Consider the following 17,401-nt stretch of genomic DNA (forward strand, 5'->3'; position numbering starts at 1 on the left):
ATGGTATAAGTCACTTGATGTCTATATAATTTATAATTTATAATATATTAATATAAATTACTTATTCCACGTTTTATGGCGGCGTGACAATATCTTTTCACTCGTTATTCTCTATTTTAACATGGACGTGCATGATTGTATTGTATATAAAAGAAAAAACTTAATATAATAAAACTGTTAATTTTAATTTCTGTAATTTCACAAATTTTAAGAAGGTACGATACCTACCACTTTACCAGCTTAATAAAACAGCACTTCTACCCCAAAAATAGTAGGTATATTTACGCATATAAATATTGTGTATTGCTTGTACAGTACTTAATGTCTTAATCCAGTGCTCGAATTGGAACCAAAATTGAGGACGACAGAAAAATCTGTGGTTGAGTGGTTCCATAGCAGATATATTTTATTGTGACTTGATATCGATGATAACACATTTTCCGAGTAATAACTAATGGTACTAATTGATTTTACTTATAATAAAATTAAGAAAATAAAATATGTTTGGCAAGTCAATGCTGCTATATAAATAATATATAATATTATTGGTACCGTATCGACTGTCAATGACAAATTCGATAATAAGTGTTTCCTGGGAAAAAATAACCATTTGTTTGCTAGAAATAATAAACGAAAACAAAAATCAAATACACCATTCAAAAGTAGACATCGCCAGGGGGGGGGCGTTTCTAGCGTTCCTCACTCAATTAAATGAAGGGGAACGCTGAATTTATGAAAAAATGAAAGCGGAAAAAGTACGAAAAAAGATTACAGAAAACATTCTGCAGCAATATAATATTATGTAATAAAACTAATATGTAATAACGTTGCGCCATCTGTCGGACGATAGAATTGAGTGGTGAACGGAAAAGTAAAAAAAAAGAACAAAAAAATATTATAATACTATGCTTTGGCTAAACTTTCAACATTTCATTTTTAAGAGACTTACAATTTGATAATATCTACCATTGATTATACATAATATAGACGTATTATAGTACTAGTATAGTAGTAAATAATATTATCAATGACATAAGTTAAAATTGGTAAATCTTTATAACGGCGACTACAATACACGTACATGTATCAATATTGCGTATATTAAGCGCCGTAATATATAACTTTCGTTATCGGTTATTATGAATTAAGAATAATAAATTTGAACGAAATTTAGACGATAACAAATTCCAATAAAATAATTAAATATAAATATAGTAAATATTAATAGTATAATATAAATTAATCATTTAAATGACCTATAAAATTATTATATTTTTTTCATCATAAAACCAATCATGTTTATCAGTGATATAACTCAAACCATCGTCCAAAAAAAAATTATTATTCATCAGAGCCAGATTTACTATCGTTTATCATAATACTTTTTTCTTGATATCCATTTATTCAAATATACCAGATACCTACATGGTGGATGATTTCGAATGATAAATGTGTGCTAGCATGATTACTTTTTCTGCAATCGGTGAAAATTCATGTAGTTCTGTTGTTATATTATAAACTCGTATAATAGTTTTAGTATCTCCGTAGCGTAATCTCCTGGACAAACGATATCCGTGGCCAGCTGGTGCCGTTATGTCCAGGAACGGTTTTTCCACGAAATGTACCTATAGAAAGTATAGGTACAATATTATTATTGCTTTAGGTTGATTTTGTTTCACTTATTTACAGCACTTTTAAAAATATATTAATATTTATCATTTTAGTATAGTTTCTGGTACAAAAAAAAAAAATACTATTCCAACGATTATCATTTAAAATCGCATTAAAATTACATTATGTATCTACAACAAAGATAACCAAATTTAACTAAATAAAAAACAGATGATTTAAAACTTGTTTTGTTAAATAGCAGTTTTGCTAAAAATATAATAATATAATATACATAAGCTTACACTTTTACACTGGTAAATACGATTATCCATCAGTGTACGAGAATGGACAAAATATTGCAATTACAAAATTACTGCAGTAAAATACATGTAATAAAAATAAATGTAGGTACATAAAATAACTAAATGAACATGAAAAATGAAAATAATATCGAATAAATAGGCTATTGCATATAAATAAGAAAAATTAACACCAATCACACAACACATTTTTCCTGTAAACATAAAATCGAAAATATTGTCACGAAAATATTATATGATATTATCTAGGTAATTTATCTTAGATAACAATTTTATTTAAATAGATAGATAAAATGATACTAATAGTTAATGCACAACACTGGTAATATATTATGTACATGTGTAATGTATCTATAATAATGGCATACCATATACCTAGCATGTAGGTATAATGTATATTGTTTAAATTAAATAACAATAGGCTATAGGCACATATAGTATTATATTATAATATTACTGTTATCGACTACTTTTTGAATACGAACATAATATAAAATCACAAAAAAGTGAAGTAGGTTTAATAATAATATTATTATTTTTTAATAATTAAGATCGTATTTTTATTCAACGATCGGCTAAAACATAATATTATGGTAAAACAGGTAACATCGTTATCGTTTATTTCTGATGATTCGAACGGCAAAACATACACCGGGCGAGATCTCCCGGCCAAACGACGTAAATATTGTCGACTGCAGTTCCGTCCAGAAACGATACAATAACGTTACGTATTCATGTAGGACCGTTGACGTTTATCACGCAATTCGTCACGTCGAATCTTCCATTGACTTGTTTTTGGTTTCCGGTAGACATAGATAGAGGAATAACGCACCGACGCCGGATACTGTGCCAAAAATGTAAAACGTTATCGACGTGCCGATGTTGGTCAGCAGATAAGGGCTGATTTGGATCACCGCGTAGAACATGACGAACCCGAAGCACGTGGACAGGCCGCTGCCGAGTTCTCGGCAATACCCGGGAAACATCTGCAGCAAAACGATAACGGTAACAATATATTATAATGAATATACAATCGGCACGGGAAGAGGTAATGATCGAGTTGCATTCGTTTCGATCATTATTTACATAAAACCTATTAATTATCAACAAATATCACCCGATGGTCAAAATCATAGTAGATACTTAACTACCTACTTATTTAAGTTGCAATACATAAATTGTGCTGTTTTTATTATAATAATGACATATTATTTATTATAGCGCCATAGCGGTAATATTTAAAAAAATATATATAATAAGATGTATACAAATATGGTGATTTTTAAAATTAATAAACGGCAATATAAAATTAATAATATTTTAAAGATGTTTAAATAAATAAATAGGTAAAATATTAACATAACATAGTCACAGTTTAAAAATAATGATATGAAAATATTATTTGATAATATTATTTTTTTAATGTATTCATGATTATTTCCAAATTAATTATTTACGTTGTGTAATAAGGTCGCTTAAATACTAAATTGGTCAACAGTCGCCACGTCATATATGCAATAATTGTCAAATTAAATTAATAATTATAATTTCTTTGAAATGAGCGAATAGAGTGCAACATTAGAACATTACCGGCTTTTCAACCGAGTGCAATTTGTGCTTGGATTTATTTATAATTTTGTTAATAATAAAATAGATTGCTCGAAATTATTAAGAGGTACCTATACCTCATAATGTGCCATCTTTTAATTCTATAAACAACGTGCCTTTATTTATTATATACTACCATCAAGATTACAACCATTTTGGGCCTCTAAACAGAAGCATTTAAACAGTATCAGAATTTATTGTAATAGAATGAAAGTTATTGACTTTTTATCATAATATAAACCAGCTAGGATTAATTTTATTCTAATTAATTATAGATATTGTTTTACTGCTAAATAATTGGATTACTTATTACTATATTTTATTACCTAGTAAAATATGTGTTCGCATTGTTGTAGTATTTTTTATTCACTGAATTATATTATTTCATATTTTCTTTCGGGGTGTAATATAAAACTATTATTATAATGTTACTATGTAATACATACATAGTAATTAAGAAACGTGTATAATATTGGCACTGCACTTGCACACATACGTCGTTATTTTAATACGGTAAAAACAGATAAAATATGTCAAATGAGCAATGAAATAAAATTTAATTCATTGACTACAACGATAAAATGTTAGTATAACATTTTTTTTGTTAGATTTTATCGTCTGTAAAAATAAATGATTTGTGTAGTGATGCACTGTAATAGCGGTACTGTAAATATTATATTGTTTATGCTTAAGTCTTAGTATAATACAATAATAATTATAAGTAATATAACTATAATTATATCATAGTATTAAAAATACATAGGTTTAACATTATAAGATAATAATAGATACTATTACCTATTTCAAATTGTTATTTGTTTTACAATAAAATGTTATTTTAACAAAATAAAATATTTTTTTTTAAATAGGTCTTATAGGTATAATAGGAATGAAAACACAAAATGTGACTATACCGAAATTATTCACTGATTATAGTAACTACATTATATCATGGAACAAATTTTAATTGTGGAGTTAGAAGTTATTTATAAAAACAGTAACTCATTCTGTAGGTATATACATTAGTTTAAAGAAAAAAAAAATATTTATTTAAAGTAAGTAAATCCATGCTCACCTCGCCGGACATGATCCAAGGCAACGGCACCAACCCGATATTGACGAACACCATGTACGCAACGATGGACATGACGGGTGCCAGGCTGGCAGTGGCCGCCGGAGCTGGGACCGCATGTACGGCCACGCTACCCGCGGTGGCAGGGGTGCCTGAGTCGCGGACCGAGGCGGCCAGGCAAAGCAGAGACACGCATGTGCCTACGGCTGAGACGACGGCCAGCGGCCGGCGGCCGTACCGCTTAGTTAGGCCACACGCCAGCACGGACACGGCCAGCCGGATGACGTCCAAGGCCATGGTGCAGTGGTACTCGTTGAGATCGGGCCCAACACGTTTGAGCAGCGTCACCGAATAGAAAGCCACCGCGTTGACACCCGAGAACTGTTGAACAAAAAAGAACGTGGACAGTACGGCCAGCGGCCCCAGAAATGACGGCCTGCTGAAGCACTGGCGTGCCGTCGGCTTGACGGTCGACAGCGGCGGCTGCGAATCGATTTCAGGTGGCGGCTTCGACGGTACACCGCCACTCGCGTGGTCGCAGACTGCAGCGGTTTGACGGCGGTGGCGTCTTTCCTCGTCCTCGCGCAGCCAGACAGGTGACTCTGGCGTGAACCATATGAGCACGTAGCCGGCGAACGGAACGGCCGAGCATAGGGCTGATACCAGTCGCCAGCCGAGGAACGTGCCCATTGTGTGCACGGCCAGTATACCGGCCGATACCGAGAAAGAGATCATGGCCAGCGCAGCGCCCCGGTAACGCTGCTCTGTCACTTCGGCAATGTATACGGCCGTCGGTGGGCCAAGCAGGCCAGTGCTCAGGCCTGTCATCAGCCGACCCACGTACACGCCTGTCACGCCGGTGGCCATCGACACGGCCGTCCAGCCGAGCACGAACGGCACGCAGATGAGCAGGTTCGTCGTCTTCCGGCCTAGCCTGTCCATGGCCATGCCACCCAGTACGCTGCCCGCGGCCATCGGTAGCGCTGCCATGCTGGCTGCAAGAAAAAGAACTTTTGGTTATGATATTAATATTATAATTTCCATTCTCAATCGACCAGGACTGTATAAAGGCCTATACATTAGAGCGCAGTTGCCAGTTGATTATGAGGGAGTAGCTATTTTGTTTGTTTTGATTTTCATTCTTTTAAACCTCTAATAGCTCTATTTCCTACAATTAATATTATATTTTGTAATTCATTGCCATAATAATTTAATATGATATATTATCATATTATTAGGTATAGCTGCATAAATGCCTTAGCCGCTTTAAGCATCGAATTAATTTAATCTCTACCGCACAAATTATGAAAATATAATTAAAGAATCACAATCCTGAAAGAAAATTAAAAGTACCTATTAAATTTTAATTTTTACACAACTTTACGATTGACGTTGCATCATAAATATTAAATACAGAATGTATATTGGATTAGAATTTTGTTAAGCCTATAAAGCTAGCCGATGCTGTGTAGGTAGGTATAATTTATATATATATATATGTACACGCGGATATAGGTAGCATTCGTTAATAGTGCCATGAATATAAAATACAACTATTACCTATTACATTTTTTTTCCCAGGACCCAATTTACCGAGATAAGGTCATTTGGGATCCAATTTATCAATCGCGACCTATACGGAGATATACAGCGTATACCACATGGACACATCGACTTCAAGAATGGGTTCATTTAAATCTCCTATTTTTCGCTATGAACTCTGCGGTATTTATTCATTTCTTTTTATATAAAAAAAAAAAAAACACGGAAATAACAAGTTCAAAATTCCATAAATTGTATATATTTTTTTGTATAAAAAGTTCAAGGTATCAAATTTTAGATTTTAATGACAATAATAATTTGTATTTTTATTATAACAGTTGTCTTTTATTTTTTTTAAGAGGAAAAGTTTTTTATTTTGCATACCCTGCCGATGAAGTCTGAGCACGCATATTCTATATAATATTATTATAATCAGTATGCTGCAGAATCAAAAAAATCGAAATATCGCATCGCAGTCGATTGGCTATTACAAAATGAGTTTATACCAACCTACGATGAAAATACCGATATATATATCCGGTTAAACCGATTTGTGCGTAAGCCATTCCCGTTCGAGTGATTAAGTTTTGATTTTTTTCCCCAGACATATTATATGCGCGTAGTGCAAACACAGGTATACAACCGGACAATTAATCCTTCTGCAGCTTACCTATACCTATAATAATAATATAGTGCATAGTGCATACGTGTTGGTATTTAATTACACTGCAGCGCGCACTTCGTTGCAATAGTTGCATCGGCTATAACAATGATCATAAATAATATAGTACCTATATCGCAATATAATATTATATATAGGTAGGTAGGTACCTAATTTATTTGGAACCATGTTGGGGGCTTGGGTATCCTAATACTATGTGCACTATGCTACTATATACATCCACATTTCAGTGTACTTACTTTAATTACATAGTACCACAGCAGTCAACAATTTTTCTAAATTTCAATTTATGTAGATAAATTATTTTAAAATAAGTCTATTTTGTTTTGTTTATCGTATACAAACCTTTTTTAAAACTTCCGTTGTAACAAATTTTATTGTCGATGTAATGAGATAATGAAAATACTTAACTAATAGCAGTACATAGCTATACAAATATCAAGAACACTAGATGATACAATGGTATAATCGTCAGAAATCTCAAATTTATATGTTTTTACCAATACTTTGAGTCTAAAGGTGTTTTTTATTTACATAGGTAGGTAAGTAGTAGGTACTATATTATAAAATATTGATCGAAATATCAAATAATAATACTTAACATAATTTGTGATGCAAAGTAGGTACCTAAATATTATAATACCTACATAATATAATATCACCTCCCATATAAAACCACCCATCCGTTTCGTAGTTTTCATATTATACTAGGTACCTTAAAATTGTAATTTTATCCGTACGTTATAATACTTATGTCTTATAATCAATGTACTTATTACATACTTTAAAAACATGCGTTGCAACTGGGCGTAGGTATTAAAAACTGTACGCGTTCATGTCAAATTAGTCTTATTAGTTATTATCACTATTACAATACTACCAGTTAAGTCACTATATATGTACGATAATGAGTATATGTATGATTACATTTTTGGCTTTTGGCGCTCTTATTAAATCTTAAAATTTTCGGCACTTCCTCTTCGAAATGCGAAGACTGCGGGTACATAGTTTCATTACTGCCAAGCAGTGCCAACCGCGGGTATCAAGGGCGCGCTGTTTTAATTCATAATATACTATGGGTACGGGGCACGTTCTGAAATGTACCTATAATTATTTCATAGCTCACCTATCCACGACTCTTGATGGCTGCTGATTTTGATGGTAGATCGGTCGTCCTTGAGCTGCGGTAACAGAACGGCCGAAAACCCGACGGTCATCCCGGAACCGAGCGTCACAATCAGAGGTCCGGACGCGGCGAACATCTGTTGAGAATAGTTGTTAAACAATATATTATATTATATTTTTCGACGAATATATATTATATATATATGCAATATATACAATTATTATTAGGATTTACACGTAAAAACATAATATATTGAAAATACTTAAGTTTGTGATAGGTTCATAATCTCGAAAAGTATATAATAGTTAAATAATTCATATTATTTCTACCATCCTATGTATACACGAATGTAATCGGAAAAATATTATAATAATATTATAATATATTCGATTAAAAATGTGATTTTGAGATTTTTCAAAGGAATATTATTATGTTTTGGAATATGAAATTTAAAGTGTTTAGGCTCCCTCATTCAAAAAAATAAAGGCAATTAAAAAAAAAAGTAACAATTGACATTTTTTTATAAATGTTATTTTTAATTACTTAAAGTGAAATAAAAAAATATTTCCAGCAATTTTTTTTTAGAATTAAAGTGCTAATTGTTTACCTTCAAAAGATTCACCTTGATTATGCATGGAGTATATTATACTATAAATATTGTAACTATATGTCATATTATACTCATATAATATGTTTTAAATTTATAACGTTCACTATATGAAAGCTGTAAAAAATATTTGACAAAACAAAAATAAATAATAACATTGATGTACATTATAATATAATATATATACCTAAACCTATTTGAATATTAGACTTGGAGTCTTAAGTTCGTCCGTTTTCGACGACGCACACATCATTATGTTTCGGTCTTTTTATTATTATATTATATTAATATTTTAATTGTAAATGCTTTATTTGCAACAACGAGGTAAGTTATATAGTTATAATATTTTATTTACTTATATTTAATACATTAAACATCATAATAAATAAACGGACTGAAAATAAAAACTTTTCTTTAATTAATCTTGATAGTAAAGTGTACTATCAGGCACGTATACAGAAATTAATTTCAAGGGGGGTTTATAAGTAAAAAGGTGGGTAAGTGGATGTCGCTCTGCTATACAGTAGGTTACAAGTGGGTCACTGTATAATGGATAGTATTAAATTTGAATTCAATGATATAATATCACTGTATAGAAAAACGATTCAGAGCGGAGACGGTTTGTCAGACTAAGTATTAGACATACCTATTATAGGTATACTTATCTATAGTATTATTAATAATTTTCAAATTAATCATATCACAATTCACAATATCCATTAGGTAACGCGTTATACATCAACAACAAACCGTGGTACTATCATAGATATATAATAGTATACTTTAGAAGTTTCAAGTACCCACGAATAATATTATACAATCACAACAAAATAACTAAAATAGTTATTCCAGGTTTTTTAACATGTACTTTTGTCCAAATTTGAACTTAAAATGAGTATAAAAATAAACTGTGCTTATGTATTTCTTAGAATTTTTGGTGACAGAATTAAATATTTACGTGGAATCTTGTTTAAAATGTTCAATCCTTAGATATAAAAGTTGGACATTTTATAAATTTTTAACTACAAAATAATTATTCAATTTTAAATTTGATAAATTTTGTCAACATTTCAACACCAAATGCTTATAAAAGATAATTGTGCTTATGTATTTTTAATATTTTTCAACTGATATTGTAACAATGTATCAGGAGCCTTGTATTAATTTTTTACACTTTTTTGGCCCAATAGACAAACCTTTATTGATATTTATAGAAAAAAAAACTAAAAAAATTGAAAACTTACATGTCCGTAAACAGCTCAAAAAGAGTCAAATTATTTTCAAAATTTTATTGTATATAGAAAATGCTAATATAAACATTCAGTGAAATTTTCAAGTTTCTACAGTCACTCGTTTTTTAATTACAACAAAATAAGATAATCATTACGTAAGAAATCGAGTGAATATCAAATGTTGTAAAAATATGAATTTCAAACGCTCATAAAAATTTAATTTGAGTTTCTTATAGACATTTTTTTTTTGATAAAGGTAGATTATTCTATAAAGAATCTTGTATTACATTTTAAAATCTTAGTTCTAAAAAGTAAAATTTTTACGAATTATTAACTCAAAATAATTTTCTAATTTTCGTGATTTTTACATATTTTGTCAATTTTTGAACTTTAAATGCTAATAAAAAAAACTGTGACTAAGGATTTTTAATATTTTTCAAATGTCATTGTAACATTAAGTAAGAGCCTTGTATTAAATGTTGAAGTATTTTTACTCAACAAATAATGTTTTATTGACATTCATAGAAATAAAAAACTAATTAAATTCGATACTAAAATTGTCCGTAAACAGCTCAAAACAAATCAAAATATTTTGAAAATTTTATCATGTATAGAAAATGGAAATATAAACAACCAATGAAAATTTCATGTATCTACAGTCATTCGTTTTAAAGTTACACCAAAAACCAAAATAAATTTTCTCAAAAACAGATTTTGCGTAAAAATTCCCGTTTTTCCTTAATTTTTCTTTTGTTTTTCACTGCGCTTTTGAAAACTATTGGACAAATTTTACTTTTGACCCCCCCAAAGTACCAACTAGATTCACTTTCCTATCAGAAAAGGTACTGTTGAAGAGAATCCAAGCACTTTTACTGTCCTAAAAGGTGATAACAGACACAAAAAAAATAAAAAATAAAAAATAAATAAAAAAATAAAAAAAAACACACATCATTGTAAAATCAATACATTCATCGTTCCACTCAGAATCTAAAACATATTATTGTTAATTTATCGATATGACGTTACCATAAAAGTGTTTAAATATATAAAAATAATGATGATTTATTTCGGTATATGATATATGAAACATTGTTTTTGAAAACATTTCATGTTATTGCAGTTCCAAAATCCCACGCTGTTTAAGTACCTATTACTAATATCATAATAAAATTCATATAATAATTATCAAAACCAGGAAGTATGAAAAAACATATTGTGTACACCGAAGGATCATTTAGGCTCGTGTGAAGGATTTCCAGTTTTGTTTAATGTAACCAATATATCATGACGTATTTTCGTATATAAAAAATGTAAATGCGTCATAATAGTATATAACCTATACAGTTTTTTAAAGAATTATCGAATTATTGAATTTATTGGATGGGGGATTGAAAAAACTAGACAGATAAAAACTAAAATTTACTAGAAAAACATGATGGGGATCATAATTGGTAAGTATTATGGTGGCTCACTATACGTATGCCTGACGGTGTGCAGTATTTTAGTGTGGTATGTTTGATATATTATAGTCTGTTGAGTTTCATTATATGACTTGACAGCAAACACCGATGTACAAAACAAACACTAATTTCAAATGTATGATAATATACTTAATTGCCTCCACCTGATTATAGGCAGAGTTTAATGCCATATTGTGTTTGTGTATGTCCGCTGTGCAATTATGTATATATTTTAAAACGTTGGAACGATAGAATGATTTTCTACGATAATTTAAACCAATGACTGTTAGAAAAATTTGTATGTTTAATTAACTAACTCGCGTTAACCTCAACCAAATAAATAGTTGAAGAACTATAATAATATAATATCTATACTATTATACTAAGCAGTTTGTACATCATAGACAGTGTTGTTGTATATATTATAATTTTATGCACGATGTACCAATAATCAACAATAGTTGGCACGCTAAGAACATAATTTAGTATTAAATGAATTTTTATTTATTTTGCATCTTCTCATATGGACCTGCTGCAGCGTGGAAGTACAGTGCTCGGTGATTATATTTTATACCCACAATATATAACTGCGCTCACGAAATAATGAGCCAGAATGCTAGTCAATCTTAACCACAGATAGCAAGTTGCTGATATATATAATTTTAAACAAGTTTCCGTAAAGTTCCGTACATATTACCTGTTTGAAGACTGGCGGAACGTTGAGTTTGATATACATAATATTATTATTATTGTTACGATCGTATCACTGAGAAATCATCATTATAATAATATCAGAGCGGTAATTGCATGAACCGAACCTTTCGATCGTCTGATAACAATAATTATATTGTTATAATGGAGATAGGTTTTTTTCTGGTGCTGTCATATACGTCTGAAAAAAAATAAAAATCACATATAACAATATATGATTGGAATAATATTGCGACATGCGCCGTCCAAATCATCTAAACTCCCGAATTCCCGTCGAATCATTGGTGTCGTGTAGCTTTTAACGTGCACAACTCCCAGAACAATATATTATCTATTATTATGCAGCTCCTCGTCCGTTCACGGTCACCCGAAACAAATTAAGCACCAAGGTCTCGGTCAGAGATCAATGTTTTATTTTTAATTTTATGCTGCGACGATTTCGCTCTATTATGCCTGTATGTGCGTATGGTAAAACAATATGATTACCCGCAAGACACCGTGATGGCAGATGATTAGGATCATCGCCACGAAGATATATCTATGTATAATATAGATAATAGTATAAGACATCGCCTTGGCTCGGCGTATATAATAAAAAAAAAAAAACAAGCTAATGTGTAAAAAAAAACAAAAAGACAGCGCAGGCAGAATACGTATACGGCAAAAGACCTTTCGTCGACTAAACAATTACGGGTACTTATACACGTCTTTTTTTGTTTCGTCTTGTTTTCATGACCTTTTATAATATTATTATAATATGCATTATTCATTGTGTTTTTGTAATTTCCGCCGCTGCAGAAAACTCGCAGTTTCCATCGCACACTGCTGGTTGTTTACTGCAGTCGCTGTTATTATTATTGCCATTATATTATCATAATAATAACAATAATAGTAATACGCACCACGCTGCAGTTATCGTCTGTTTCCCGTAATTTACATAACGTTTCGCTGCGACGAGAAGGGATATCGTATTGTTAATATAGGTGTACAACATCCATGTATAATAATATATATTATGCATCGTGATTTCGTGGGGGAGATCGGTTATGTGATTCCGCGGCACATGAATCACCGCGATGGCCAATGCGATTGTCAGCACGTGACACGTGATAAACGCGTAAATCGCTTATCAACAATGATATTACTAATGTAAATAATGAAATTAACGCCGACTCGTTTAAATTAATTATAATAAATAAACGATATTCGATGAGTTACAGACATTTCATCGACTTATCACTTATATGCCTAGTTTAAAACCATATTAAGTACAATGTATGTAGGTACGATCTTGTATTTTTCATTTATTTTCCGGAAAACTCGCATCTACGGTAAAATATAATAATAATAGTGATCGATTGCATGCCGATTATTGTACTCATATAATAATAATATAGGTAGTCGACTATCGGTATATATTCGAAGTTGGAGGGACTTATGAAAAACTTTGAACTATCCAGTGATTGAGTTATTGCTATACCTATTATAAGAGATAATATTATACAGTTTAAAGATATTCAGAGGGTATCGAATTAGGTAGGTACCGAAAGTCATGAAAAATTTAAATACTATATGTAGGTAGTACCTACATAATATATTATGTGATATGCAGTATTGTACTGTATGTATAATTATATAATAAAAATATAATTTATATAATAATTATAATAATTCAACACAAATGATTCTTAAATATATTGTCGATTGTCGATTACCTTGCAGGCCTCATAAGATTTTTTGTCGCCTCATAATATCAAATACATTCATCGCTCCGCTCAGAATCTAAAATACGATAAGATGCGAAGATAAATAAATTATCATAAATATGTATATGTACGATAATAATTCGATGGTCCTTCTGGGGAATAAACGCACTAAGTTTATAATTGTTAATTAACTATGATAATGAAAATCGTGTGCTCAATAATCACGGCGAAACAACTTCAATTAATATTTCCGAGAGTCAAGTGGATTTGTCACGTGTTAGAGGAAGGCGGTTCACGTTAAATTTTACTTCAAATTACTTTGAGTGTATTAAAATATATGGTTTATTTCTTGAAATACCACGAGATAGACGATCATTTGTCTTGCTACGGAATCGCCAAAGTAGTTTAGTATTGATAATCGTAGGTTTGAGTATTGTCGAATGTCAAAATGTATTTCGTGTTTATAAATTAATGATATTTAATAATATTATGTATACGACAAACGCGTACCTATATTATTATAAAAATATTTTCATAATTTGCCGTGTCGTCATTTTCGAAATCGATCTACTTGCATCGTAATCGACATAATATCACAATAACGATCGAAATGAAATACGCTGTAACTACAGGTGGTTTAATTACACCTCGCGACCGTGATGATTTTTGCGTTCGGCGGATATGCATTGAACGAAAACGTATTTAATTTGTAGATACTTTATTATTGTATTATATTATATTATTATATATCTACTTATTATTTTTCATTACGTACAATTAGTTCAAGTGTGTCGTAACTGTAGAGATTTCCAAATTCGCCAATTTACGCGTTTGCGTAATGCCTATGACTACTTGCTTTTTAGCGGGACACACACATAGTGTGAAGGTGGTATGGTGCGTAGAATGATATAATTGATTCGTTCTACTTGTACAGTTGATTTATTAAATATTACACGAATAAAAAATGTTCCATTATCGGTACCAGCTGTACAGCAACAGGTAGGCAAGCCTAATGTTATTATTATTGTGGGTCAAGATTGAAAAGTGGTATTTTCGCTGTTATTGTTAATCTTATATCTAAGCATTTCCATTTTTTAAAGAAAATTATTAATGAGCAATAATTACTACTGTTAGACTTCAACAATTTAAAAATGCGTTTAAAAAAACATAACATATTAATCTATCCTATTATCTAATATGTTCATTGTTCATTATATACATATTAATAGTAATAGACATTTTGTTTAAACAGTGATCATTTATTTTTGTTGGAGCATAAATAAGTACATGCACTATTTATCATTGAATGAACAAATTCATTTTAAATTTATGTTAACAATGTACCTACGAATAAATTAGCTAAAAACATTTAATCCCTAGAAGATATACAGTGGTTAATAATGATCTTTTTATCTGATACAAATTATTAAATAATTTAATGAATTGTTCATCCTACCCCCAGATCTATCATCATATTTTATGAATAACCAAAAAGGCAAATCATAGTCAATATGCCCTTAGATATAATTTTATAAAATTTTAATTCTCTAAAAATTTAGATTGATTTTTTTTGATCCAGAAAGCAACTTAAAAAGTTCCAAGTTCTAATTTTCAGTTATATTATTATATGCAAAACACTTATGTATTGGAATTTATCATTTTAATATGCATTTAAATGATTTTATTTATACTTTTATCTTCTATTTTTTTTCTTTTCTTTTTTTCTTTTAAGCTATTTACACTCACGTGCTTCGATTATATGTAACATCTTTTTACTGTAGGTACTCTTTGTCCATCATTTGTTGTAAATTTCATACAACTAAGTTATTATTATATTCAAATAATGAATAATATTTGCTTAGTACATTAACTGTATACAAAATAGAAATTACATTATAGAACATAATTTATCTATTTATTCTGTTTTGACAAAAATAGTAGACAATAGACATACCTACATATTTACCGAGACATGAGCAGTTTAAATATTATATACGTTTTGTAACAAATCATCAAAATACATGCAATTGAAATGAACCTATATTGATATGATAAAATATATTAAATTATACCATAAAACATTAAAACCTCGAACAATTTCGAATTGAAATTTCATATCTGCTTGAATATTTCTGTAAACCATATTAAGGAACGTACAATAGGTATTTGTATTCACAGCTATTATTACTACTGTTGTATATATATATTTTGTATTGTAATAGTACAGAACTATAGCATATGCTATAATAATCTTCACATAAAAAAATGGATGTTGGTCTGTCTGTCATCTGTTTTTAATTAATAGAGCCAATAAATATTGGGCCGTTTTCAATAAAAGTTATATCAATAGATTCCTGGAGGAATTTATAGATTTTTTTTAACCCCAATGTGTAACTAAATGGTAACTCTAGCCCACACATGCTTTTTTTTAGCTCACGAAAAAAGAATATTTATACTTTATACTATTATATCTGGTAAAAATATGTCATAGGTATATATTTTTTTACAGATATATATTTTATAAAAAAACAAATCTTTGGCACGGGTAATGCCGGACTGTTCCGCTAGTTATATATATATATATATATATGATAGTACGATAAACAAGAAAATAATATGCAAATACGCGTTCGAATCCAAATCCTAAGTAAACGCAATTTCAGTATTTACAAAATTAATTTTGAATAAAAACCATTCGAAAATTAAAACACATACTTTTATATACGTTATTCGCCTTGTAAAATATTTTTTACCGGTAATATTAATACCTAATAATTATATTTGTGATCGTGAACCAGAAGCAATGAATATCACCAATATTACAATATTTAACGGCCTTACTAATTTAGGACGTGTATAACAATTTATTATTATATTATTATTTTATTAATAAATAAAATAAAATAAATAAGAATTATACGTCAGTAGCATTGTATCCGTTGATCTATACATCGTAATAAACAATAATATAAATCACGTAAAATAAATGCATTGACATAAATGCCAATATAGATAGGTAGGTAGGTATGTAATATGTATAATTAATATTATAATAATAAATAATATATTACCTGCCGAGTCTCGTTTCAGAATACGGCGTGCTGCGTGCAATCTAGAATATTTGATTTGCGACAACTGCGGTGGAAATAAAATCGAACACTAGAGAAACACCTCGCGTATCGGCGAAATCGTTAAAGTCTACGGAGAACGCCTCGGAAAACACCACGCCACGACCACGGGAAATACACTGGTCTCAGCGACGATAACATAATAATAATATTATTAAAATGTATTATCGCAATGCATCCAGCTAGCAACTCTGCACGTTCCGCCGAGCATACCCCTTCTACGACGGTCGACGCTAATAAGTAATAACTTATCATCGTACGTGTTCCTATGAGTTTTTTTCCCCCACTCGTAGTTGTATAGTAGCGGGTATTATAAATTATAATATTATTATAAGTATTGTATATAGACTATATAGGTGTGCGTAAATTACGATTATAGCGTTTCAAAAACCAGCCGAAAAAGTACGTAAAATATAATTGCAACATTAATTCATTTCGGCGGTCGGAGAAGACGATATACGCTTAGGCACGTATTATATTATATGGGTAACTACTATATCTGAAGAGATCTAACGCCGAAACAACGAGCTGTTTTTTTCCATTTCTATCAATTTAACGAACCATTTTGATGTGCATAATATGGCTATATTATAATA

General features: G+C 30.3%; 1 protein-coding gene across 3 annotated transcripts; it reads right to left on the reverse strand.

Moving 5' to 3' along the window:
* Window positions 1-2,447: 2,447 nt before the first annotated feature.
* Window positions 2,448-16,974, reverse strand: LOC100575699 (facilitated trehalose transporter Tret1). Of its 3 annotated transcripts, none has more exons than XM_016805128.2 (5): window positions 16,749-16,974; window positions 12,079-12,152; window positions 7,962-8,097; window positions 4,615-5,606; window positions 2,448-2,917 (listed from the first exon to the last, which is right to left on the reverse strand). In XM_016805128.2, exons 3-5 carry the CDS (start codon window positions 8,095-8,097, stop codon window positions 2,699-2,701), a joined length of 1,347 nt encoding a protein of 448 aa, XP_016660617.1. In that variant the 5' UTR covers window positions 12,079-12,152; window positions 16,749-16,974; the 3' UTR covers window positions 2,448-2,698. The 3 variants fall into 3 exon arrangements, with proteins under 3 accessions (XP_016660617.1, XP_003245148.1, XP_008183970.1); XM_003245100.4 differs by having other exon boundaries at window positions 11,958-12,152; XM_008185748.3 differs by lacking the exon at window positions 12,079-12,152.
* Window positions 16,975-17,401: the final 427 nt, after the last annotated feature.

This window comes from Acyrthosiphon pisum, chromosome A2, assembly GCF_005508785.2.
Source record: "Acyrthosiphon pisum isolate AL4f chromosome A2, pea_aphid_22Mar2018_4r6ur, whole genome shotgun sequence".
In the NCBI taxonomy this organism is placed as follows: Eukaryota; Metazoa; Arthropoda; class Insecta; order Hemiptera; family Aphididae; genus Acyrthosiphon; species Acyrthosiphon pisum.

Coding starts and splice junctions, on each gene's coding strand:
- LOC100575699 (XM_003245100.4), bottom strand. CDS start 11,996: ATGTATATCAAACTCAACGTTCCGCCAGTCTTCAAACAG. Junction 8,098..11,957: donor TTCCGCCAGTCTTCAAACAG/GTAATATGTACG, acceptor TATTCTCAACAG/ATGTTCGCCGCGTCCGGACC. Junction 5,607..7,961: donor CCATCAAGAGTCGTGGATAG/GTGAGCTATGAA, acceptor TTTTTCTTGCAG/CCAGCATGGCAGCGCTACCG.